The 26,840-nt window shown below is 41.0% G+C and overlaps 1 protein-coding gene and 1 long non-coding RNA gene across 5 annotated transcripts in view; both read left to right on the top strand.

Annotated features, from left to right (window-relative positions):
• The first annotated feature begins 12,729 nt into the window (after positions 1-12,729).
• LOC105476616 (neuregulin 1) overlaps positions 12,730-26,840 on the top strand; it is a 1,125,049-nt gene continuing 1,110,938 nt past the window's right edge. For all 4 annotated transcript variants that reach the window (XM_071068415.1, XM_071068414.1, XM_071068412.1 and 1 more), the window contains exon 1: positions 12,730-12,985. In XM_071068415.1, coding sequence (XP_070924516.1) covers positions 12,865-12,985 — 121 coding nt within the window. In that variant the 5' untranslated portion in view covers positions 12,730-12,864. The remainder of the gene's footprint in view (positions 12,986-26,840) is intronic.
• The window catches only part of LOC105481946 (uncharacterized), a 71,468-nt gene continuing 57,617 nt past the window's right edge, over positions 12,990-26,840 (top strand). Inside the window, exon 1 of the long non-coding RNA XR_011607115.1 lies at positions 12,990-26,840. This exon is cut by the window's right edge and continues 42,691 nt beyond it. This is a non-coding gene — a long non-coding RNA (uncharacterized lncRNA).

Here is a 26,840-nt window from a genome sequence, read left to right as displayed (position 1 = left end):
ATGCCAACCCTCTAATGACTCATTCATCTCTGGTTGCCACAAAGCACTGGACTAATTTTTCTATGGAAAAATTCAAATATGCCTTCATATTGGGCAGTCAGGAATACTTGTGACCTTATTTTGTAATGGAAATTAAAAAGTACTGATGATAGGTGGGATCAGGAATAGAGATGCTCTTTAAGGGCAGGAGAGTATTACTATTGGGAAAGGTACAGCTTAGAGCAGTGAAGATTTACAATTCTTCTTCCAGTGCCTCTTGGCAGAAAATACTGTGGTATCCAGACCCCATTCTGAATCTGATTTGATTTAGTTCTTGGGCTAGAAGAGAATAAACATGTAGTTAGGAGCATTTCTAGGCAGTAATAGATTGAAGAGACAGGTAGAGTGGAATCTCAAGAAGAAAGAGGGAAAGAAGGAGATTTCTTTGGTCACATAATATTCTAGTTCTGGCTCAAGATATTTTATTTACATATATATGTATATCTTCTGAGTTGGGTGCATGCACACATATGTTGAGCTCATATAAATCAAAAGCTGTCTGTACACCATTTTGGTATCTTGTCAATCTCACAAAAACTAGTATCAATGAATGTTGTGAAATTTCACAATTCATTAGAGAGTAACGAAGTCTAAATGGTAAGAATATAAACTCTTAAGTTAACATGCTTAATAATTAAGAACTTTTGCCTTGGAGCAGATGAAGAAACCCAAGAATTATATATTAACTTAACGAAGAGAAAAATATCTATTTAAAGAACTGACCATTTTCTAAAATTTCAGAACAGTGCACATAATTGGTTGCTCATAACACAGAAAAGGATGCTCAGTCTATGAAATTCAATCTCAATCAGTTTTGCATTTTATCTGCATCTTTAATATCAGGATAGATATTATAACTACATGCTTTGGTATTTTCCTGAATATTTCCTTTGGGAGGCTGAATTTTTTCATAGATAAAAGGGAGGTATACAGATATGTTCAATCCTATTTACCAGAATGAGTTTTTGGCTGATCTTTCATATTGTTTTACTGACTGCTAGGAAGAATTGTCCTCCTCCTCTTTTATTTCATAGAACATTTCTCTTTTCTTTCTTCTCTTTTTCTTATCCTTTTTCTCCTTCTCCTCCTCCTCCCCACCCCTCCTTCTTTTTCTCCTTCTCCTCCTTATTCTCCTCCTCCTCCCCCTCCTATTTCTTCTTCTTTTCCTTCCTCCTCCTCCTCTTCTTCCCCTCCCCTTCCTCCTCCTCCTCCTCCTCTTCTTCTTCTTCTTCTCCTTCTCCTTCTTCTTCTTCTTCCTTCTTTCTTCTTTCTTCTTTCTTTCTTCTGAAATGGCCTCACTCGGTTGCCCAGGCTGCAGTTCCTTAGCACAATCATAGCTCACTGCAGCCTTGAGCTCTTAGGCTCAAGGGATCCTCCCACCTCAGCCTCCTGAGTAGCTGGGACCACAGGTGTGCACCACTGTGTCTGGCCCCTATTACATAGAACATTTTACTTAGTTTTCTCACTGATTTTGTGATGTTGCCCTAATTCTATGCCTGGCACAAAGATTATATAAGCAGTAGGGTACTTTGTGGACTCACGTGTGGCCAGGTTTGTCCTGGGATCTTCACCCTTTCACTCCCTTACTTGTGACTCACGCCAGCCTATACAGAGGGAAGAAACTGAGGTGAAGGGATTCACAGAGGTAATGAGCCCTTGGATTACTGAGGAGGGCTGTGGCAACATCCTCCAGCCCCCCAGCCCCTGCCACCTCAGGTAAAGGAAGCAGAGGTGAGAGGAGGCTCTTGTAACATGTCCTTTAAGCCAACCAAGGAGTTGGCTGCAAGGGTACTACTGGGAGACAGTGAGGGTACGTAGAATAAGAGGAAACTCGCCTTCTTGTCCCCAGCTAGAGACTTTCGGAAGTACAGAAGCCCTTTGCCTTTCCTGGGGCTGCCAAGGGAATATAGAATGGGGAGTGAAACTTATCCTGAGTGAGTGCACAGTGCTCCTTGATGATTACGCCTCTGTAAATTCAGAGACTGGGGCTTCCTGATTATCTGGGGAATTCTGAAGGCAAGAGGGCAGCTGGAACAGCCATAACAACAGCAAAATGAGGGGGTGTCTGAGAGTAGCCTGCTTTTTTAAATCCTTTGGCGTGGAAAGGATGTTTGAGTTTCCCACAGATTAAGAGGATGCTGTGAAAGGTACAAGCTACCTTAAAGGTTTCTTGCTCCAAAGGTGGCTTGCTAAGGCAAGAGAACACCCTAGTAATAGGTTGGGATGGGAGGAGATATACCACAATGGGTAGGTAAGGGAGAATGTCAAGAAGTGAGCACAAGCGTATGCTTTCCACGCTTCTAAAGAAACTTCCTGTGTACCTCACTGAAGTGCTAGGATTTGGATGTCTGACCAACCCAGAGGTAACTGATGGCCAGCCAGTATTAACCAAGGGAGAGCTAAAATGCACAGTAATTGAAACCAACAACAAAACATGCACCTTTCCTTTAGTCTTCTCTTCCTCTCTCCTGACCTTAGAGAAGCCAGAAGAGCAGGAGAAGGATAGGAAGGAAAAGAGAAGGAACAGGTCAGTTTCTTCTCCACCACTGAAGCCCTGAGTTAGGGGAGTAGAAGAGAAGCTTTGAATTGGATATGAAATTAAATTTTGATTTAGACTGGACCAGATATCTTTAATCCCTGCATGGATGTCACCATTGATGGAATGGGGCTTCTTTGTATACCTGAGAGAATGCGGCAGCTATGGGATCTGCCTGAGACAAGGACTGAGAGATGCATGTCCAACAGAGAATGCTTAAAAGCAGTGATTGGAGAGAAGTAAAGCCATTTCCCACTAAACTCGGACTGTTCAGTCAATTGATGATACTGAGAGAGATTATGCAGTAAAGTTATTTTGCTGACTGGTAAAGAGTCTCTTTGAGGATGGTATGCAACTACCACAGAAGTTGGTAGATTTCTTCTGTGAATAAAATCAATGTTTGGGGCTCAGTCTATTGGGAATGACTTATTACTAGTACTAAAATTTGTGTGTGTGATTTACTAAGTCTTTAATATGGTCTTCATTTGTTGCTTCATTTATTCAAATGTTTATTAATTGCCTCTGTCTTACACATAGAAAAAAGTAATGCTAAGGCAGTTGTCGCTGTGCTCAAGGAGAAAAATAAAATAACAGTAATTTATACATGCTAGTATGTGCTGGGAACTATTTTAAGTGTGTTATGCACATAAATCTAATGTAATTAATTTAATCCAAAAGGTAGTTCCTCTTATAATTGTTTAATAATGAATGAAACTGAGTTGCAAAAAGGTTAAGTACTTTGCCTAAGATTATGTAGCTAGTAAGAGTTGAAGCTGGAATTTGAACCCAGGAACTCATGCTATGCTGCTTCTCATAATATAAGGTATTTCCTCTAATATAGAATTTAATTTAGACTATGATTAAGTTTAAAGACAAGATTACAAGGAGAAGGATTAATGTGACCTGAAAACATTGGATAAGACTCCAGACTCATATGTTCCAATGCTCCAGGAAGGCCAACCATAAATGGAAGGTATATCTTTAGGACTTGGAATGAAAGGACACATTAGTGTCATTTCCGAGTTTCAGCTGTTTGTAATATTTATTATAATATCTTTTTTGGTGTTATCACCCAGAGACGTGTTCTTTGCAATAAAATAGATAGCTTAATAGATTTCTTTAATATTATTTTGGAGTAGACATCATAATTTCATTTAGACTTTAAGCTTTAGGAGATATCTATATATGTATCTATAACATCTGTATCTATATTATCTGTAGCATCTGTATCTATTTGTATTTATATCTGATAATATTGGTGGGTCCTTTGTAGAGTTGTCCTTGAATTCTGGAACAAATCTCTTCTGATGCATTCTGTAAAACATGAGGAAAAAGCCTTTAACTCTTTCATGTCCCAGTTTGGGCCAAGGGAACTCATAGCTATAGAAAAATGACACACTCAACAAACAGGAACAATTAGAAGGCTATTGCTTGTTGTATTTTGGGAACAGCTTTTGAATGCTGGCTTTGTGGCACCTCTTACCTCAAAGTAATGTGGAATTATCTTATACATGGAGAATTTAGCATTCTAGCTGCTGAGAACTCAACATTTCTAAGGTGCTGAGATTATGGATCCTATCACTTCCAGAAATGGTTTTTGGAAAAAAAGAGTCTAGGCGTGCAACTTCTTAGGAAGGCTTAACACAGCGTTTTTAGTTATACTATTGTGGCTCCTAGGCAAAGTGCAGAAACAAGAGAGCCAATACCTGAGTTCTAAACCCCCTTCTGACAACAATCTGCTTAATGACCCTGGGAAAGGCAAGCCACTTTCCAAAACCCTTTTTTAAATCATATATGAAATTAAGGGGTTTGGACTAGGTATCTAGGATTCTTTCCTGGTCTAACATTTGATGTGTTTCTCTATGGTTCAAAGCATAACCTAATGGGGAAGTTTATGCCATTCTAACATGGCATGCTGGGTTAGGAGTGGATGATAAAATATTTATACCACTCTTTCATTCAGTAAATACAGAAAAAACTGGTGTGAAACTTACCAGTAGGGCAGGAAGTTGATTACTTCTCTTGTTTTGATCTCTTTTATTACATGTCTTTGTTTTGCAGGCTTCTACACTTCAGTGCCCTCCTTGACATCGCAATAAACTCTACTCCACACTGAAGCCTTCACTGAAAACTTCAGAATAGAAGTTGGCATAAAGTATAGTAATTATTGCTTTCATGGAGTGACGTGTATGTTAAGGACTTCAAAGCATCCTACTATTCACATGTGTGGACTGTGCTAAAGTAGAAGAATCTATAAAACCAAAGGAAAACAAAAGTGACAAAACTGGAGGACTTTTATTTTTATGGAGGCAGATGGGCAAAGTAAGGTAGGCTGAATGCCACTTCAGTTCTAAAAGTCTATTTATTTTCTCTTGGTCTGACTGGAAGTGCTGTCTATATAGCCCAACACTTTCAAGGGAAGGATGACATTGGAGGCTGCCATGGCAAAATAATAAGAAAATTGTCAAATTGTCAAAAATCGAGTTTTAGGATTCAACCTTTGAGACTCATAATTCACAATCTGCTTTCTTTGCCTTCTTTCTTTACTCAGTCGTGGTTCATGTTACTTTAAATGTTTAGACAAAAAATTCTATCGTAAATATGACCATTTAATTTCCTACAAGGTTTTCAAAAGTTTCTTCTTGGGTTTATTCATCCCTATGGAAAATTCCTTAGAGAGTTTTAAGAATCTTCAGTGAATACTTTTGGAATAAAGGGAAAGAAAGCAAGAATGCTGTTTTATCATCGAGAAAAATGAAACTCAAAACAAGCTTAACCATCAAACCTCTTCTTTATTCCAATTTGGCATATTTGTAATAGCAACAAAAAGCTGTTCTTAGAAATAAAATGCATATTTCTTACTCCTAAATACCACTGTACAATGAGATTTCCAAGTCAATTTTTTGGGGAAAATGTATAACTTCTGTATAATGTATTTAGGGTCTTAAGTGACATATTTCTGTTGGGTGGTTTATATGTTATCTGTAGATAGCACCTCACTACTAAGGCATAAGAAAGAAACTTGTGCTCGAAGAGGAGGGATGCAATAAAAATAGAATTTGATTTCAACAAGTGGATTTGATCATTTGCAAAATGGTGATAATAATCCCTTCCGTACCTCACAGCATTGTTACGTTATTAGTTAATTATAATGTTAATAGTACTAATAGTCGTCATCTCAGCATTCCCAAGAGAGTCCCAGGGAGGTCATATTAACATCAATTCTTATATTTTCCAGTTTGTTAGCTTGAAAAAGGCACACCAATTTTCAAATGTGCCCTAGTGGGAACTCAATTTGTTACCCTTTTTCTGTTCTTTTTCCTTAGGGGGTGCTGCCGTGAGAACATAGATCCCCTACTTCTCTGAAAAGTGCCGTGACATTCCCACTGCTGTGTTGTTCCCCCTTAGTTTCTTCAGGACACATCTACAATTTTCCTTCCTCCTAGAATTGGGAAAAGCTCTTTTATTCGCATGGACTTTTGCTTTTTCACCTGAGTTCGAAAGCACCGGGCATGGTTGTGCCTTTAAGTTTCACAGTGTTCTTCACAAAAATGGTCTGAACTGCAGCATTTCTTTTTTCCGTGAGATGGAGTCTTGCTCTATCACCCAGGCTGGAGTGCAGTGGCACGATCTCGGCTCACTGCAAACTCCGCCTCCCGGGTTGAAGCAGTTATCCTGTCTCAGACTCCTGAGTAGCTGGGATTACAGGTGCCCACCACACCTAGTTAATTTTTGTACTTTTAGTAGAGATGGGGTTTCACCATGTTGGTCAGGCTGGTCTTGAACTCCTGACCTCATGATCCGCCCACCTTGGCCTCTCAAAGTGCTATTACAGGTGTGAGCCACCGTGCCCAGCCTGAACTTTAGCTTTTACTTGTAGTCTCTCTCTCTTTCTCTCTCTCTCTCTCTGTGAGAATGAGCCCTTGTTTTGCTAAGCCAGCCTGGGGAATACAACCCATTCCACCCTCCATTTTTGATCATCCTTCTTCCTTTGTTTCTTCTTCAAGTCTCTCTTTTCTCCTTCAGAAAACAGACACAAACACACACAAATACACACACACACAAACACATGGACAAGAGCAACAAACCAAGGATATCCACCCACACACACACACAAAATCCTCCAAACATCATTAATTCATGGAAATAGATGGGGAGAGACAAGATTGTCAGCCGCACACCAGCAATCACTGACTCAGTCTAAACAAAGAGTAACATAATAATGGTACACAGCAGAGAATCACCATTTGAATTTTATGACCAGGTCTTTAATAAGTATCTTGCAGCCTGTTATAGAAAAGCACTTTCAAATAGTATGATATGTCTCATAATGGGAAAAGAATCCCCCGGAAGTATTGAGCTTCCAGCAATAAAGGCATTTAAGTAGACATATTATATGATCAACTTTAAGAGGCAGTTTCCAATATGTGTTGTCCTCATTGCTGGAGTGGAAGAAACCTGGGGGCAACGTATCATTTATTTAGCATAACATTGTATTTTGCATAACACTAGAGTTTCTAAAGAATTTTCACATATACTAAGGTATTTTAATCCTTGCAAGCACCCTGTGAAATAAAGCAAGGATTGTGCTTATTTAATAAATAAGGAAAGAGGTTCAGTATGATTGATAAATTTTTCTGGAGTTTCAGGGCTGGCAAATAGCAGAATTGGAGTCTGATGGCAACCAATTATATCCTTAAACTTTACATATATTGCCCAGTGTAAAAGTTCAACGAACGCTCATTTCTTTGTTGTCTGGAAAGGGCTGTTGAAAAAGCAAACCTAAGTGAGACTTTTTGATCGTCCATGCCTGCCCCAAAGTTCCAAGAAGTTTTGAATCACGTAAAAACAATCAGAAAACCCTGTTGGTTTTATTCGTTTTTTTCCTCCATCCCAGCTGGACTAAAATATGCAAAAGCTATGGGATTTCATGTCATACCAACTGTACAAATTAGCGGCACAGTAGATGGTGAGTTTCTTCAGAGTAGGAACCTTTCATCTTTTTATATTTCCTCCTTATGCTACATAGTATTGACTTAAAAACACACCACCACACACATGTAATTAAAGAAATGGATAGATGGAGAGACGGATGGATAGGTGGGTAGGTGGAGGTGACTAGGGACCCTAGAGTCTGTGACATAAGGAACTAGGCCCAGTTCTTAAAGACTCATATTGCAGCTGGTCTTCTAAGAATCTCCCTAACTTTCTCGCTACCATTTGACAGACAGACATTCTGCTACATTTTCTCTCCTGGGTGACCTATAAGGGTTTACATTCACCAGTTCTTGTAACTTGTTCTTCACTCAAACCCAGCTTGCTGTTAATCTGCTGTGTCTAAATAGTAATGGATCCTGCACCTGCTCTAAGACAGGCTGTGAAGTGAGGCTTCTTTCAGAGCCTGCAAATTCAGGACTCCAGGAACCGCAGAATGGTTGTTTCATGATGTATAGCTGGAGGTGTGTACTTCTGTGTGTTGTTGGTCAATGATGATAAAGTAGGTATGAGTGCCTCTGTGAATTTTCTGTTGTCCTTTCAATTACCACCATTTAGGAGCATTTAATCAGGTATAAAGTGCTAGCGGTGGGAAAACCATTTCAGGTTGCCATTGCACTGTGGAGGCAATTGTGGCCTTTTTTTCCCCCCATATTTTCTAAACTACTAAAAATAGTGTTTCACATTTACCTGCATAATTTGATGTCTGCTCTTTCCCTGCTTGAGCAGATAACATGATGACAGCTGCTCTGATCCCTAATTTTCCTTTTATTTTCAACTTTGACCATGGAAACATGTTGAGCCCCAAGGAAGCACTCAGTTTTACTATCAACAGGTAGAGTTGCCCCCTTAACTGGTCATAATGTCTCCTAAATAGTATCAGGCCCTAGTAATCCAGGAGGCAATCCACATTCCCTTACTGAAATAGGGAAGGGGAAGATTCATGATAGAGGGGATATTGAATATTTGAATGTCGTGCCTAAGTATGCTTACAGGTTAGTATGCTGTGGATATTGATGCTTATAAATCTCAAGATTTTGGCAGTTCTCAAAGTACAGTCTCTATCACCAGCAGTATCAGTATCACCTGGGAATTTGTTAGAAATGCAAATTTGTGTCCACCCCCATCCCCAATCTACTGAATCAGAAAATCTGGGGGCAGGGCCAGCAATCTGTGCATTTGCACAGATGATTCTGATGCTCACTAAAAATTGAGAACCACTGGTTTTAGGATGTTTACAAAAGACTGAACCTTTTTTCTGTCTTTTTAAAACAGTGGTGTGGACAAATTAAATTGTCCCTTTTCTGAACAGCATTTAATCATACTGAACAATTATTCATACCTTTTCTCAGGCATATGTTAATCATATTAGAAATGCATTCCCTTATCATGCAAAAGGGTAAAATCAGCAACATCCTTCCAGTGTGGGTGGGTAAATGAAGGCTCCGATACAAGAATTGAAATGAAATATGTATGCAAACAGTTCTTAGTACTGAACAGTTTAAAGAAGGCCTACCTTTGCACAGAAAATGTCTATAAGAATTACTCACTAATGCCGCTTAACAGAGAGAGGAAGAGTAGAAGATAATGTGGGAATAGGGTCTTTTTAAAAAGATACCATTTTAAAGAAGAAACTTATGTTTTATCATAGACAAAATGCTTTGTGTAGTACTAAGAGGGGCATATCTATGCCTTTAATGACACTCTAAGCCAGTGCTTTAAAATTTTATTGTTTTTATTGCTTGGAATTCCATTTATCTATGAGAGTGTTGGGTTAATGTGTGATAAGCACATTGCCACATCAGTCCATGATTAATTAGCTGACATTTATTGAGTACTTAATATTTGCCCCAAACTGGATGAAAATTGGGGAATATAGAAACTATCATCTCTGCTTTCTAACAAGTTTGCAATCTAGTTGGAGAGATGGGAGTAAAACTCCTGAAAAACTTGGGGTCAATAAGATAACATGATCAAGAATGAGAAGACATGACATAGACTGCAAATGCAGGGAAAGTGCACTTTGGGGAGTGGTCGCTCCAGTGTTTAGTATGTCAGAAAGTAGGCTTCATGGGGCAGATGGATCTCAAAGGATATCTAAGATCAGCAGTGGATTGTTTGCAGAAATGGCCTAATTCTTCCCCTGCTTGTATCTCTGCTCTTTGGCATTGCAACTTTTCAGGTCTTTATGTGAAGATGTAGAGTCTACTCTTCTGTCCCTAGAATTTGAGCTGGACTTGTAATGGTGGCAATGTTGACATGCTAATTCTGAGCCTAGACCTCAAGAGACCTTACATATCTCTGGCCACTCTCTTGAAACACAATCAGCTGCCAAGAACAGGCCCAGGTTAAGTCTGTGGGAGGAAGAGACCACATACTTTATGAGATGAGATGTTTCAGCTGAAGCCATGGGAGACTAGATAGCCCTCAGCAGAGCCATCAATGAGATCAACAGAAGAACCCCCTAGCTGAATCCAGTCCAAATTGCCAACTTGCAGAATCTTGGGCTAAATGAACCAACAGGTCACCAAATTTTGAAGTGGTTTGTCATATAGTGACAGATAACTGATAGAAATCTGAAAGGTAGAGAAGAAGAAAGTGTTCTAGGCCAGAGCTGTACCTCCCAAAAAGTCAAGTCAGAAATATGTGAGGCCAGGCTAGAGAGAAGTAGAGAAACTAGTAGGATTGGATATTTGAACCACTTTCTTTCAGTAAATCGCTAGAAGCACCAGGCAGGGTTCAAGCGAACATATGCTGGAGGCCAGACCTCCCCAGCTATGCTGCTAAATGGTGATCTTCTCCTGAAGCGTTCCATCAGGGAATGAGAAACAGGAATCTCCCCTTGCCGAGACACACAGGGAGCCTGATGACCCTGTCCCTCCAAACTGCACTTTGAGAGAACGGAACCTTGTTTTGTAGCCAACTATATTATGCCAAGAACAAAAAGATCTTTGTAGTTTACCGTCTGTTTTTATTTTTTATATAAAAATCTAAAGCTTCTATGACATACTTTCAAGAAACTGCCAGAGGCAACACGTAGAATCCCAGAGTAAAGATATCATGAAGTTAGAGTACTTTAAAATTCTTCAGTTCTCACAATGTGGATCTATCGCCCATTGAACAACAACTTTAACTGTTTTATGAGGTCACTGAATATATTTTTCACCATAAAAGAACATAAGAGGAAATATTTACCTTGAAGTGCTAAAAATGTGTTCCCTTTCTGTGGAGTGGTATTTGTTTGAAAAGAATATCCCGGGAGACGATGGATTCTTGTTTTAGAAATAGCTCTTTAAATGTGGCAGGACATGTGGGGATAGGGGGACAGATGGGGGTGGAGGTGGGGGAGCTTGGTATTCAGGTGGCACAATACCAGGTGGATGTTAAAGACCTACAACTCCTTATGCCTGGGATCTTTTGTTCCAGTAGCCATAGGAGCTTCTTTCATTTCATGTTTTATTTTTTGCAAAACCATTACTTGACAAAGTGCCATAAACTTTATACAAAATGGCCTCGTTGAGCAAATATTTTATTCAAACTATGCTCCTATCAGCAGTACCACACATGTCATAAAGTCATGGTGAAGCAGGAATTTCAATAAAAGAAAAAGCGGGGGTCATGAAGACCGAAGGATCAAAGGAGCAAGGAGTAGAGGAGGCGTTACACCTGAAGTGGACACTGTGTGTGCGCGTTGCAAGGAGAGAGCGCGTTATAAAGTTGTTGTTTTAATCGCTGCTTGTCGCCTGCGAACATGTTGCTCCCTTTTAAGTGTCAAGCAAGCGGTTCACCCGAAACTTTTCTGCACCGAGGACCCGCACGCCCGGGGTCCCACCTGCCCCTCTGCCTGCCTCCCACTGGCGCCTGGGCATCCTGCGCCGGCTACAGGTCCTTCCTCACTGAAGCGTCACCTCTCACTCCCCAGTAAATCTCCGCAGCCCACTCGGACTGCAGCCTGTTTGCCGCCCGTCCTCCCATTGCAGCACTCGGGGCGACAGAGAGGGAGGAGGCGCTCGGGGACAGGGACGCCCAGGAGGACCCACTCGCGGGCCCGACTCCGCTCTGGCAGCAGCATGGGGAAAGGACGCGCGGGCCGAGTTGGCACCACAGGTAAACAGACTGGCGAGGCGCAGGACGCTGTCGCCGCCGCGGCCACCCAGCGATTTCCAGGCACGCAACTCCGCCTCCAGGGCTCTCTCCCTAGCGCTCTCTCCCAGCCGCTTGCTCGCAGCCCCAGCAGCAGCCGCAGCACCACTTCACACAAAGGACTGTCACCCGCGGAGCAGCTCCTCCACCTCCACGTCCTCCTCCGGTGACAGCAGCCCCGACAGCAGGGCTCGGGCGCGGCGGCGGCAGCGGCGGCGCGGGGGGTGGGGGGACCTGTCACTCCCTGCAACCGAGGCGGCGGCAGCGGCTTTTTTGCCTTTTCTATTTTGCTTTTTTTTTTTTTTTTGCCCTTATACCTCTTCTCCTTTCTGTGGCTCCATCCACTTCTTCCCCCCTCCTCCTCCCATAAACAACTCTCCTACCCCCGCACCCCCAATAAATAAATAATAGGAGGAGGGCAAGGGAGGAGGAGGAGGAGTGGTGCTGTGAGGGGAAGGAAAAGGGAGGCAGCGCGAGAGAGCCAGGCAGAGTCCGAACCGACAGCCAGAAGCCCGCACGCACCTCGCACCATGAGATGGCGACGCGCCCCGCGCCGCTCCGGCCGTCCCGGGCCCCGGGCCCAGCGCCCCGGCCCAGCCGCCCGCTCGCCGCCGCCGCTGCCGCTGCTGCCCCTACTGCTGCTGCTGGGGACCGCGGCCCTGGCGCCGGGGGCGGCGGCCGGCGACGAGGCGGCTCCCGCGGGGGCCTCGGTGTGCTACTCGTCCCCGCCCAGCGTGGGATCCGTGCAGGAGCTAGCTCAGCGCGCCGCGGTGGTGATCGAGGGAAAGGTGCACCCGCCGCGGCGGCAGCAGGGGGCACTCGACAGGAAGGCGGCGGCGGCGGGCGAGGCAGGGGCGTGGGGCGGCGATCGCGAGCCGCCAGCCGCGGGCCCACGGGCGCTGGGGCCGCCCGCCGAGGAGCCGCTGCTCGCCGCCAACGGGACCGTGCCCTTTTGGCCCACCGCCCCGGTGCCCAGCGCCGGCGAGCCCGGGGAGGAGGCGCCCTATTTGGTGAAGGTGCACCAGGTGTGGGCGGTGAAAGCCGGGGGCTTGAAGAAGGACTCGCTGCTCACCGTGCGTCTGGGGACCTGGGGACACCCCGCCTTCCCCTCCTGCGGGAGGCTCAAGGAGGACAGCAGGTACATCTTCTTCATGGAGCCCGACGCCAACAGCACCAGCCGCGTGCCGGCCGCCTTCCGAGCCTCTTTCCCTCCTCTGGAGACCGGCCGGAACCTCAAGAAGGAGGTCAGCCGGGTGCTGTGCAAGCGGTGCGGTAAGTTCCTCGCCCTTGGGGGCGCGAACCCGCGGCGAGAAGGGCGCATTCCGAGCGCGCGGGCACCGGGGCTCGACGGCCCCCCAAGCAGAGCAGAGGCGCTCCGGGTCCCAGTTGGTTTCAGGGTGGTGGGCTCTCAGAGAGGGAGGTTTCGCCTTCTCCAGCTTCCCTTGTCTTAGGCTTTGCCACTGGGGAAAGCCCAAGTTTGGTCTTCAGTTGGGGCCGCCTGAAACTTTTTAATGCTCTGGGGTTTGGCTCACCAAGTAGATGGGAAATGTGCCGGCTGCTTTCTTGCATGTGGGTAATATGAACTTGGTTTTGGTTAGGAGTTGCTGATTCTGGGCCTCCTTTGAAGGAGGAAGGGTGAGTCCCGCAGGATGTTAACGCTTTCCCATCACATGGAGTCCAGTGTGGAGATGGTTAGGGGTTTGCTTCTGTGTCTGAGAAGTCTCTGAAAGGAAGGGGCAGTGAACTGACATTCCCCGACAGATGAGGTAGAGCTTTTTGGCAACTCAATGTCCAACAGAGAGGTGCGGTCTGTACCTTGTGACTATGTGCAATAGGTGAGAAGTATAAAGTTGTTATTGGTGGGGTTTTTTTTTTTTTTGGCCAAATCATCTCAAGAAATTTTGTTTTCACAATATTTTGGTTTGGAGGATGTTTTTGCACTTCAGTGAATCAGAACAGATGAACGAAATTATGGAGTATCACATGTAGGCCCTGAAGAAGAATAATTTTGGAAGTTTAGCAGTTGATTTGCTACACCTTTTCCCACTCACCACTGAAAAGTATTCTTCCCGGGTCTGCTTCATATGATCAGGTTTGAGAAATTAGCTGATTATCTCATTATGTTGCCGAGGTAGCGTTATGTTTATGCCATTCATAAACTAATTTCTATGATCTAAATATCTGTATAATTTTCTGATTACCGTATAATCACTAACACATAGCGGGGTTTCTTCTCAAACAGTAAATTAACACGATTACACATCACAAATTCCAACATGCATAATAGCTTTTCCCCCTGGTCTTTATGTATCCGTCTAATAGACGTTTGGGTTAATTGAATTTTTATAAAACTCAGCACCATGCCATGCAGAGTCTGCCTGTGATGGAGAGTATGTCAGTTCTTTTAAATTTGTGTCTGGTGGGGGCCAATTATTTAAATTTCTAGTTGGTATTTGTGGTGCTTATGTCCTGCAGTTAATTAACACCTGATGATTTGGTTTTAATGACAGCAAAGATCATTGTTCACCCACCGTTCCCTTATCTGAACAATGTACTTTGTATGCCAGAGACCTGTTAGGATTGCACCACTCAGTGGACAGAAGCTGTTCAGTGAGAGTGGTGCTGAAGAAAGCTGAGTGGCATCGGGATTCCCCGAGACCCACTGATAGATGTCACTCTAAAGCCTGGGAAATGCTCTGCTGGGAACTGTCTTATTAGGGAACAGAAAAGCTCAGCACCACTGTACTGCAGCATATTTTATTCTGTTATAGAATCGGAAACAAAACCTTTTAAGCAACACCACTGTCCAGTTTTCACATGTTTTATTGTGTATAATTCAGGAAGGATTTTCCCTTTATCCCAAGTCATATGAGTTTTGAATCTTTCACTCCACAAGGTGGGAAGTTAATATAAAGGGGTTGGTAGTCAGCTATGATGCCTAGCATTGGGGGTGCATTACCAGATTATCAATTGTGTTAGTTATGCCTTTTAACTAGAAAGAAATGTAAGACTTGAGAGGTAAAGTTACTATAAACATCCAGAGAATGTTTGGAAATGGAAAGCCCATGTTGTTTGGAGGAATCATATTCTGTTCTTGTGCTTCTAAGGAGAAAAAACTTCACTGAAGGTATTTAGTTTTGTCCCTCAGTTTGCCAGTCAAATGAAATAACACATAGTTGTAAGTTGTGGCACATTTTTAAAAAGTGGGTTTTTAGTGAGCTGGAAATCTTTCTGCATGTAATCGAGTATATTAAGAAATCACAAAGTGACTGCCCTGGGTTTCTATCGTTATTGTGTGTGCTAGGTGATTTTAGTGTTATGTGATTTAAAGTAGGATATTGCTTTTAACCTCAACTAATAGATTTAGCTAAGTTCTAACTGAAATCGTGCTAAAAGTTTCTCCTCACATTTTTACAAACATAGTGTTTCTTGTAATACTGGAGGATAAAAGTAAATAATACCAGCTATTTTATATAATGTAAATTCAGTAAATCTGTACTTGGAATATTGAGTGTAAAAGTGTGTGTGTGTGTGTATGTGTGTAAGAGAGAGAGAGAGAGAGAGAATGAATGAATGAATGTGTGACTTCATCCAGTTGTGTGGTCTAAGATAATGCCATTCAGAATCTGCCAGGCAAAGAAACACACAAAAGTGGAAAAGAGAGAGAGAGAAACGAGAGGAGAGAATAAGAATGAGAATGGGGATTGATTTGTCCTGGTTGAGCTGCTTCTGGTCAGAAGATTTCAGGGAGAGTGATGGAGCAGAAGGCCCTCACCTAACACCAAGCTGCCCTGGGGGCGTGATGGTTGTGTGCAGGCTTGAGCCATAATGCTAGGCTGGAGAACGAATAGAGCAAAGTCATTTTGTGATATCATACCCAGGGGAACAGTTTCCAGCTCTGCTGCTGTCAGCTGCAGTGCTGTTTCCTACAAGTTGTTTGCTAGTGTAGAAACTACACATGCAACAGATTAGCCTTAGGGTTGAGTTAATAAAAATCTTTCCTCTTGAAATTCCTTTTTCTCTTTCCCCCTCATCTAATATAAACTACTGAATAATGTCGATAAAACAAGAAGCTCTTTGAAACATGGACCTTTGGAAACAGAAACTATTAGTGTATTTTAGAAGACAACATGGAAATTCGTAGCTTGTTTGCTTTGTAGTTGAAGTTTGTATAAATTACACTTCCTTTACAGTTATTTAAAGTTTTTGTAGTCTTCGCTTTTTCTGTTGCTCACTGAACGACCTAAGAAATATTCCTGGGTTTTATGTTCATCGGTATGCAGGATAATTTGCTGTTCAATTAAATCTCTATTATTCAAACGAGTCATTGTTTGATGTGCTACACTTTTAGCTTCCAAAGCATTGTGGTTATACGAGGCAGAAGCTGATTTCCAAAAAGGAGTACAAACACTGAGGTTGGATAACATCTACAACTGGGCCATGTCAGATTTGTACATCAATTCTGATCTTACAAGCCAATCTAAGTATTTTATATCATATGATGGTAGAATGAAGACGTATGCATGTATTGATAATGTAAACATCTTTGTCAAATATTTACGATACATAGCACTTGCTCTTTTTAATATCTTCAGTCACTATTTAATAAAGTGTGCTAACCTTGTGGTGTTTTGAAAATGAAAGAAAATGCTGCAGAGATTTTCCAGTCAGCATTTAAGAAAACTATTCTTAATAAAAGCTATATTAAGGAAACAGAACAGTAACAGATATAGCCCGACTGCTTGTATGTTGTAAGTACACATGTAAATTTAATTTCCCAAGTGTTTGTGACTGCTCTTTTTAAACTTTGTAAATCTTGCTGTCAAAAATATATACTGAATTTAAAATAGCTCCTTCTACTGAGTAGAGAAACTATATATATATTTGTTTATATTTATGTTAAAAATGAAACCAACATAGGTCATTTAGGAAAAGAACTCCTTAGAATAAAAATATTTTAAAAAGTGGATTTAAGTATCTGAGTCAGAATATTTAACTAGCACTAGGGGATCGTTCTCATCAGTTCTGGAGTATCTATAGATCCTCCGAATCTAGGGAAAGTCTTACCATATGTCCTGATGTATTAAGTAAGACTAGGAGGTTTAGACAACAGAGAATTAAAACAGCGAGCTGTACTTCCTCTGGCTGGTATATTTATAGCAAATGAGAGCAAAAGACGTGATTGGGCGGGTTATTGCCCTTGTCAAATATAATTTATTCATTGTTCAGGAAATCTCCTTTGCTTCCATACCTATTTTCTTCCTGTTTTTTTTTCTTAATTATAAACATAATATCTTTTACAACCCTCTTGTACATTTTCATGACAATTTATGAACTGCTTAGATATCCAAAGATCTCTAAATCCCCCTAGCAATACTTAGCCTTTTATTTGTTTTTAATATGGTTGAATGATCTGAAAAAATGATCTCTTTTGATAGGTCTAAATGAATGGGTATTTTGATTAGCTTTATATAGATAAATGATAATGAAAACGAAAAGCATACAGTTAGGGTTCTTACTGATTCAAGCAATTTGTTACCACCCCAAAACAGTGTAACATGGCTTAGTGAAAGTCTTCATAAGAAAGCAAAAACTAATTTATTTCTAAATAAATTATTTCTAAATAAATTTCTAAATAAATTATTTCTAAATAAATTTATTTCTAAATAAGATCACATTTGTGTGATCTTATTTCTATATCACAGAAGTGGGCATTGTGGACAGTTTTCAACCCATATAGAATGCTCTAAGTTTGCGCATGCATATTGTTACTCTGCTTTTATGTTATAACACGTAAGTTAAAATTAGTGTTATGAAAGAATATATAACCTGGCTAGTTTACCCCCATCCTCTCCAGAATATCGGTCGCTTTCTAATACTTGAACGTTTGCTTACTGACACATTCTGTTGAAATCTAATGTTGAATTATTTGTGGATTTACAGAATATACAAATTCACAAATAACTGTATGACTAAGACAAAACTTGGTCTTTTTAAGTTGAGGGATTGTCCTAGTTGAGAGGTTTTGTTTTCATATTGCCTAAGTTGTTGAGTGCTGTAGTGCACTTGAAGTAAATCTGTTTCTGAAGTCTTGCCCCCTGGATTTTCATCCCTAAATGCTCCATACAGGTTGAAGCAGATAAAATACAAGAAATTTTGGTAAAGTTGAAGGTTAAAAATAGATCAACTAGCCTCTTCTTGGCATGGATACAATTATTAGGAAACAGTTCTCCCTAACATAGACTTGCCATCCCGGCATCCTAGAGAGAGATGCGTACGTGGTAATTTACTTTAATTTTTGGTCTTCTTCAGGAGAACCAGGATATTTTTCCCTATGGAAAATAGTTTGTTAGGAAGTTCTTTCCTGGCCCTTGATTTACCTCATTTGGACCTAGTAAAAATTTATATCTTGTTTTAAATTATAACTAAAAAATCAAAAAGAAGAAATTTTACCTACAGTCTGGATGGATCATTGGATACTGTCCTACTACTTTCTAACTCAGACTTCTGTTTTCTTTTTTTTTTTTCCTCATCTTTATTTCCCCTATGAAGATACTACAGGGAAAGCCTTGGGTAAATGATGGGGCCCAGGAGTAGATTTTGGTGTGTGAGTATAGGATTGCTAGTCATTATCACGCGGACTAGCCTTCTCTTGAAACCTTGAAATTCGGCTGTCTGGGTCCAAGAAATGTTGGAAAAGAGAGGTCTTAGATCACAAGACTGTGAATGCAAATGGTCTTTCTGTTTCTGATGGGCTCTTTGTCTATCCCATGAGGACGTGGATGGTAACCTGCATTGCATCTCTAGTTCAGAGGCTTTCTCTCCAAAGCCCAAGGCTCTGTCTTTGGACATGTGCCCTGGCTTGCTGGGAGCAAGAAAACAGCTCTGAGTGGTGCATGAATCCGGAGCTGGTAGCCAGATTAAGGAGGTAGCAGTGGCCCAAGAGAACCTAGAGGAGGGAATTGTTTCCTTTTCTTTTGCTCTGCTGTGCCAGAATATGTGAGCTGAATCAAGCCCAGTGCGAGGGAACATACCTGATGAGGGCACTAGAGTCTCGGTACTGGGTATACCCAGGAGCCCAGGGGATGGATGAGGGATAAGAGATGTGAAGTACTGTCAGCTTTGCTAAATTTGGAAAACCCATAGCGGTAATACTGTCATCCCAAATGGTTGTCTTTTATCTGGGAATTGCCATTAAGGCAAAGACACCTAAAAAATTGAGGGCATACTAAAACCACATAGTTGTAACTACCACTTATGGAGTTGGTATATTTTTTTGGCCTCTTTGATAGACACATAGAGTTTGATTTTTATGTGTAGATTAAATTCCTGTTAAATAATTAATGAATAAATGACTGAAGCACCCCAGCTGGTTGGATAGTTCCAGCAAGATAAAAACATACTTTTGATTTTTTTCTCTTCTGGTTTCTGGTATGGTGAGTTCGATACCAGAACACTGTTCTCTTCTCTTCCCATCCGGAGCCTTACTGTAATCTGGATCGACCTTTGGGGCTTCAGAGAAAGGTTATTTAATTTCCCAAAACTTTTCTCTCACTTATTTTTAGAACAGTATTTGTTCTGTGTAGCTTATAGCCCAGCAGGAAAAAAAAAAAAAAAAAAAAAATTCCAGTGTCGTAAATACTTAAAAGTACAGAAGAGTTTTGCAACAGTCTATGAACCCTTACCACTGTTTTCAGCAGAACCATTTGTAAATCATCCCAACTTATTTTGGGTGACAGATCTCAGTATTCAGAAATTTTATGTTCTCCTTGGATCTCTCCTCACAGGTGTGTAACCATCTCAGTACTATAAGTGATACTTTATATTGAAATCTATTCTCATAATTGAAGATGGAAAAACACAGCTTATATCCCTAAGAAGTAATACAAAGAGATTTTAGATCAGTTCCTCTTCACTTACTTTTCTTGTTTCTAACATCACAAGAGCTCTTGGTTAGCCTGCAGGTGGGGTGGCACGTGCCCATTTGGGTTCTGATGAATAATGAGGTTCTTTGCCTTCACTTCCGTGGTCGGCCCTGGAGGCACTGTGGGAGACGATGTGTTATCAGTGAAGCAGCAGATGTGGTGGCAGCATTTTCCTCCACTGCAGGGAGCATCCCGGCTGTACCTCTGTACAGAGCAGGGGAGCTGTCTACTGAGAAGGAAATGGATGACTGTGTTTGCTTCACATAGAATTTTTCATTAGCCTTGTGAAGTGGTTCTGGCAGTTGGGGCCACTTAGTGATTGCCAGAATGGAGAGGTTCTGCTCAGAGCCGGTGTGCGCATTGTCCTGTCATCAGCACATAGGGCCACAACATTGAGATAACCTAGGCATGCTGCTGCTCTGCAAGCCTGGATACCTCCGGATGACCTTTTCCTCTGTTGTCTTCATTCTCATCCATAGAGATGGGTTGCATCTTGTCCTCAGGAATACCAGCACCTTTCTTTTTGTTGGAGCAGAAATTTTATAAAACACCCTAGCATTTTGGAATATAGTTTTATTCCAATGAGCAGTTTAGAAAAATTTATGGTAACATAAAATTTATCATTTTAACCATTTTTAGGCGTGCAGTTCAGTGGCATTAAGTATTTGCATTGCTGTGCAACCCTCACTGCACTCCATCTCCAGATTTTTTTTTATCTTCCCAAAATGGAAACTCTGTATTTATTAAACACTAACACCCCATTCCCTTTCCCCAACCACCGTTCTACTTTCTGTCTTTACACATTTAACTACTTGCAGTACCTTTTTAAAGCATAGAGTTCAGAAGTATTCAATACATTCATAATGTTGTACAACTGTCACCACCATCCATCACCATACTCTTGACCTTGTTAAACCGAGATTCTATACCCGTTAAACTACAACTTCTCATTTTCTCCTCCCCCAGCCACTGACAAACACTATTCTACTGTTTGCCTCTCTGATTTTTACTAAGTGCATCATTTAAGTGGAATCATATGGTATTTGTCTTTTTGTGAATGACTTATTTCACTTACCATAATGTCCTCAAGGTTCATCATATTGTAGCATATGTCAGAATTGCCTTCTGTTGAAAGGCTCAATAGTATTCCATTGTATGTAAATACCACATTTTGTTGATTCATTCATCCATCCATCAGTGGACACCTGGTTTACTTTCACATTTTGGCAATTGTAAATAATGCTGCTGTGAAATGTCTTCTCAAATCCCTGCTTTCAATTTTTTTTGGGTATAAATGCAGAAGCAGAATTGCTGAAACATATGGTAATTCTTTTTTTCTTTGAGATGGCATCTCACTCTGTCACCCAGGCTGGAGTGCAGTGGCACAATCTTGGTTCAGTGCAACCTCCACCTCCTGGGTTCAAGTGATTCTCCTGCCTCAGCCTCCTGAGTAGCTGGGAGTACAGGTGTGTGCCACCATGCCTAAGTTTTGTATTTTTTAGTAGAAATGGGGTTTCACTATGTTGGCCAGGCCGGTCTTGAACTCCTGACCTCAGGTGATCCGCCTGCCTTGGCCTCCCAAAATGCTGGGATTACAGGAGCGAGCCATGGCGCCCAGCCTCATATGGTAATTCTAGGTTCACTTTTTGGAGGAACCATCACACTGTTTTCCATAGCAGCTGTACTATTTTACATTCCCATCAGCAGTACACAAGGGTTCCAGTTTCTCCACATCCTCCCTCACACATGTTATTTTCTACTGTTTTGATACCAGCCTTTCTAATGTACGTAGAATAGTGGTGAGCAGTTTTTATATTGTTGTTGTTTTCTATACAAAGTTAGTGTCTCTAATTACACTGTCATTAATAAGAAGCAAAAGTTCTCAGAAAAGAGAGGTGTTCATCTATTCAACTCTTAGTTTAAATAGCATGTAAGATCCTGAATCTGAAGCTGTGAAATAAGGAAATTACAATGGATAACAGCTTAATAAAAACAATGGTTTAAAGAGTAAGCTTAGAAATAAAAACAATGAAAGATGTAAAGAATAAGCTTAGAAAATGCACTTACAGAAAACAGTCCTCCAAGGCTATCATAAGAATGTTATATTTTTATTCATATTGCTATCAGTGCAGTCCAGAAAGGAACCTTATCATACTTTGATTAGTTTCAGAACCTTTTAATTGATTTAATGTATTCATTAATTGCCCCTACCCCAGCAATTTCCCTGTCTGTATTCCTGTCCATTACTCCAATCCCCTTCTAATCAGTACTGCAGAAGAGGCTGAGTCATTCTGAAATAATACTTTTTTGTTTGTTTGTTTGAGATAGGGTCTTTCTCTGTCATCCAGGCAGAAGTGCAGTAGGACGATCTTGGCTCACTGCAACCTCAACCTCGTGGGCTCAAGCAATCCTCCACTTCAGCCTCCCGAGTAGCTGGTATCACAGGCCCATGGCACCACACCTGGACAATTTTTGTATTTTTTTGTAGAGATGGGGTTTCGCCATGTTGCCCAGGCTGGTCTTGAACTCCTAAGCTCAAGCAATCTCCCCCACCTCAGCCTCCTAAAGTGCTGGGATTACAGGCATGAGCCACTGCACTTGGCCTGAAATACTACTTTTCTTAAGCCATGTTCCCTACTCAAAGTTTCAATGGATGCACCATAGTTAACTCAAGATTTCAACATTCAATGTCCTCATTAGCCTCAATAAAGTCTTATCTTTCTCACCTTCCCATATGAACACTTTATCCACTCTGACTGCTCCCTGAGCAGGCCAGGCACTTTCCTAACCCTCCTGTTTTTACATATGCCATTTCCTCTGCCTCAATCTTCTTCCACCCTCATTTCTACCTGTGGAATTTCTGTTCTTCCTTCTAGGAACAGCTCAAATCCTACTGCTTCCGTAACGAAACTAGTAATGATTCCTACCTGAGATATGCACTCTAGAATTTGAACACAGAACCCCTCTTTCCTGTGTACTTTATACAAGGTACTGTTACAAATTTTTCCTCTGCCATATTGTGTTTGTTACAATGTATGGATTTTTAAAATTTTCTCTGTTTTTGTGTGTCTTGCCTCACTGGCAGCCAACGCTATTCTTGCATTTGGACACTAGCAGGGTCTTCAGCTTACTTGCCAGTGAAAAGTGCCCTGGCCTCAGATTCAGAAGAATCCTTTCCACTTTCAGCTTTGTAGTTAGTACCTGTGTGATTGTGGGACGCTGACTTTATTCACTTGTTTGGGTCTCAGTTTCCTAATATGCAAAATGAGAAGGTAAAATGCTTTTCAAGGTCCTTTTAAACTGTATTTGGTCCTCAGAAATGACCCAAACATACAAACCTCCTTTCTCTAGAGCTTTTCTCTTCCTCTCCTCTTATTTAGTGTTGTTCTCAGGAGAATACACGGAGGAAAACAATTGTCAAACTTTTAGACACTCTAAGAGAAGAGAAAGAGAGCTGAATGAGAGGGAACCTTCAAGGGAAGGTGGCTTCTTCCTCTAAATCTTATCTCCATGGCCTTTCTGTGTCATTTGTAAAAATACTAACAGTTATTTGTATTTGCTGGCATCGTCTTTTCAAAAAGCAAATACCATTGCCTCTGCAAGCCTGTCTTTGAAATGATAAAGTATGATTAATCCACAACTGTATACTTTAGAATGAGAAAGTTCAGTCATTTGTGGTGCTAAAATGAAAAATAAAGATGTGAATGGTTTTACTATTTACTATGAATTTATTTTTACAATGTAGATGGGGCATTGTTTTAGGTTCTAATAATTAGCACTGTTGCTGAAATGGATGAGGTCGGCACAGGGAATGTGGAGACCTTGGTTTTCAGGGAGATGGCACCATTTCTGATGGCTCCAGGGAGATGCCAGGTTTGGGTTCTTTCTCAAATTATGATTTTTATGGTTTCGGCAAGAAAAGGATGCATTTAAGCCCTTTTGTAAGTAAAATGAGCAATGCTTAAACAGTTGTCAAATAGGAATAGTTTGATCTGACTTCTTACATTTCTGCATGAAGAGGTATTGGCAGCTCCATGACATTGGGGCAGGATGGGCAGGGCTTAGCTGGGCTAGGTCCATATTTTTTTTCTTTCAGTTTGATGTCTCCGACTCCTGGTGGATTCGCCTACTGCAGAACAGCCAATGCTGCTTATGAAGTATGTTTCCTCAATCTATATCTCTAGCCCAGACCTTTCTTTTTGGTTCTCGATCTGTACATCTAACTACTTACCTGGTAACCTATGTCCTACAAACACTTTATGTGAAATATTTTAACCAGTGCCTCATCTTCTCTGCCAGTCCCTCTGCACATTTGTATCCTAATAACGACTCTACCCTCACTGCTAGTATGAGCACAACAGTTATTCCCAGTGACTTCCTTGGTCAACTCTTATCTGGTGCCAGAGTAGTAGGTGCTGAGATAAATTCAGTTAACCCCTCACCATATGGCAGCATTAATATTTTTTAGTTACCTCAAACCAGAAACCTCTCCTGCCCCATACCAGATTAGTGACCACATCCCATTGATTCTATGTCCTTAACAAATCTCAGATTCATCCCTTCTTCCCTCACTTCATCTTCTCTGTAATAGATTCTTACAGCAACTGTAACAACCTCTTTACGCATGGATTCTTTCCCTCTTTCATCCATTTTCTATACTGTTGCTAGAATGGTCTTTCTAAAGTAGAATAGATGGTACTGTGCTTTTACCTAAAGCTTTTTGGTTGACATCAGGATAAAACTCAGACCCCTTTGAATGGCATGTAAGGGCTTTTAGCTTTTGTCCCAAGTGTTCTTGTCCAGTTCCTTCTCCTCTCTGGAACCTTGTGCTACACTGATGACATTCTCTACATGCTCCAGGCAGCTTTAGGGCTCCATGGATTTCTACGTATTGTTCTCTTTCTCTTTTCCCAGAATAGTCTGCTTCTCTGTCTACCTGTTTGTTGTACTGTCACTACCTGTCATTTCAGATTGACTGTGCTTCCGTGGAATGGTTAAATAACACTGGATAACTCTATAATGGATTGTGCTATCTATCGTCTTTACAAATCTTGTTTTAGGAGAAAATATGATGACTTAGAGATATGTTTATAGCACATTGTCAAGTGAAAAGTGTTGTATAATATATGTGTGATTGACTTTTCTCTTTCTTTTCTTTTCCTTTTCTTTTCTCTTTCTCTCTCTTTCTCTGTCTCCTTTTTTTCCCCTCTTCCTCCTTCCCTCCCTTTCTTCCTTTCTCCCTTCCCTTCCCTTCCCTTCCCTTCTCTTTTCTTCCCATTGATCTTTCAATAAAAATAAAAGCCTAGAACTCTGTATAGCTAAATGTTAACAGTGTTTATCTCTGGGTATTGGGATTATTGATCTTTAGAATTATCTTCATTTTGTATGTTCTAAAGTTTCTATAACGAATGCACATTACTTTTTAACAAGAAGTAGTAAATGCTATTTTTAACAAAAAATAGTGACTTGTGGCAAGTACTATGTCTTACTTATCTTTGTCTTTTTAGAACATTGCCTTCCTCATGGAAGATGTATTAGTTAGGGTAGACTAACTGCTGTAACAAATGATACCCTTAATACATAATAAGTAAAATGCAATAGTTTATTTCTACCTATTGAATGAACAGAACACAAGATGTTCTGGTCCTAATTTTCCCCTGAATAAAATCTGCACTAACACCTGAGGCATAGCCAAACCTCACCTCCAGACCAAATTGGTTGAAATAGGCAGGGTTCCAATTTGTGATGGCCATTTATTTTTAATGGCCTTTCTATTCCCTGAAATGTAGACAAATTTGCCCTTTGCTGCCTCATTGCAGTGGAAGAGCCCCATGCCGGTGTGCAGAGCTGATGATGAAAGGCATCTATGTGTATTGTAGATAAATAGTGTATTAACTATGTGTAATTCCTTATGTTCAACTTAGCATTTTGTGGGTGAGTTTTGCAACAAATCTTCAACATTTAATGCTCACTACGTCTTGTTTCATTTGATATCACTGAAAAATGCAGAGGGTCAGGCTACATTCACTCTGTCTCTCCCAGGCGTGTTAGGTTGCCTTCTAGAGCTCTGTGTTTCACAAATCATTTTGATGTAGAGACTGTGGAGAAATATTCTCAGGCTTTATCACTGCTGACTTAATTGAGTTTCATGATGCACATTTTTTTTCATAGTAGGATAAATTAAAAATGGCTGATAAAGCTGCCTGTAAAAGCAGAATTGTTAGGTTAGACCTGCCTGGTGTATTAAATGTATTGATAAATAATTTGGCCACCATTTTTAATCACTTTTATTAACTCTCAAGTAGTTTTATTTCCAGTAACTTGCAAAGTAACTGTCATTATGGGCTCAGTCATATTTCTCTTTAAAATACTATTGAAAAGTCCATGAAAATGATTAAAGTGCCAATATCACCCGCCTACTTCCTGTTAGCAAGAATTGTTGGTGATTTTATGGTGAGCTGGGTACATGGTTGTGCTTTCTTTGTGCAACCCAGGAGGAAACACAGCCAGTTCATCCCAGGTGAATGGAGATAATGAATGGGTTTGAAGCCGTGTAAAAGGAGTAGTCTTTTGTGCATCTGTCTCATGTATGTTATTGCTATGCTCTCTTTAAAGCATTTTATTAAATGTTGAGAAGACAAGATACTTGTGAATTATGTGTAAAGTATAAAGAATCATGATACATGCAATGTGCCTTTCAGTGTCATTTTTGCCATCAGCCATTTGGCTTTGTGAGGATCTTGAGTTCAAGGTCACTGAAGAATAGCTTAACACATTGTCTTGCTCACAGGTCAATAAGGAATGTATCTCTTCATTAAAATAGATGAGAAGTTTGTCATTACTCTACTGCTTTGGCTAGATATGGTGGCTCATGCCTATAATCCCAGTGCTTTGGGAGGTTGAAGCAGGAGAATTGCCTGAGGCCAGGAGTTTGAGACCAGCTTGGGAAACATGGTGAGACCCTGTCTGTACAAAAAAAAAAACAAAAAACAAAACTAAATTTGCTGGGCTTGGTGGTGTGCACCTTCAGTCCTAGCTACTCTGGAAGCTGAGTCAGGAGGATCCCTTGAACCCAGGAGTTTGAGTTTACAGTGAATTATGATTGCATCATTGCACTCCAGCCTGGATAACAGAATAAGACCCGTCTTTAAAAATAAAAAATAAAAAAGAATACCCTGTATTCTTTTCCAATCCATTTGCAT

Source organism: Macaca nemestrina, chromosome 8, assembly GCF_043159975.1.
Source record: "Macaca nemestrina isolate mMacNem1 chromosome 8, mMacNem.hap1, whole genome shotgun sequence".
Classification (NCBI taxonomy): domain Eukaryota; kingdom Metazoa; phylum Chordata; class Mammalia; order Primates; family Cercopithecidae; genus Macaca; species Macaca nemestrina.
Note: the sequence above shows the minus strand (reverse complement) of the source record. Positions and strands in the feature narration are given on the sequence as shown.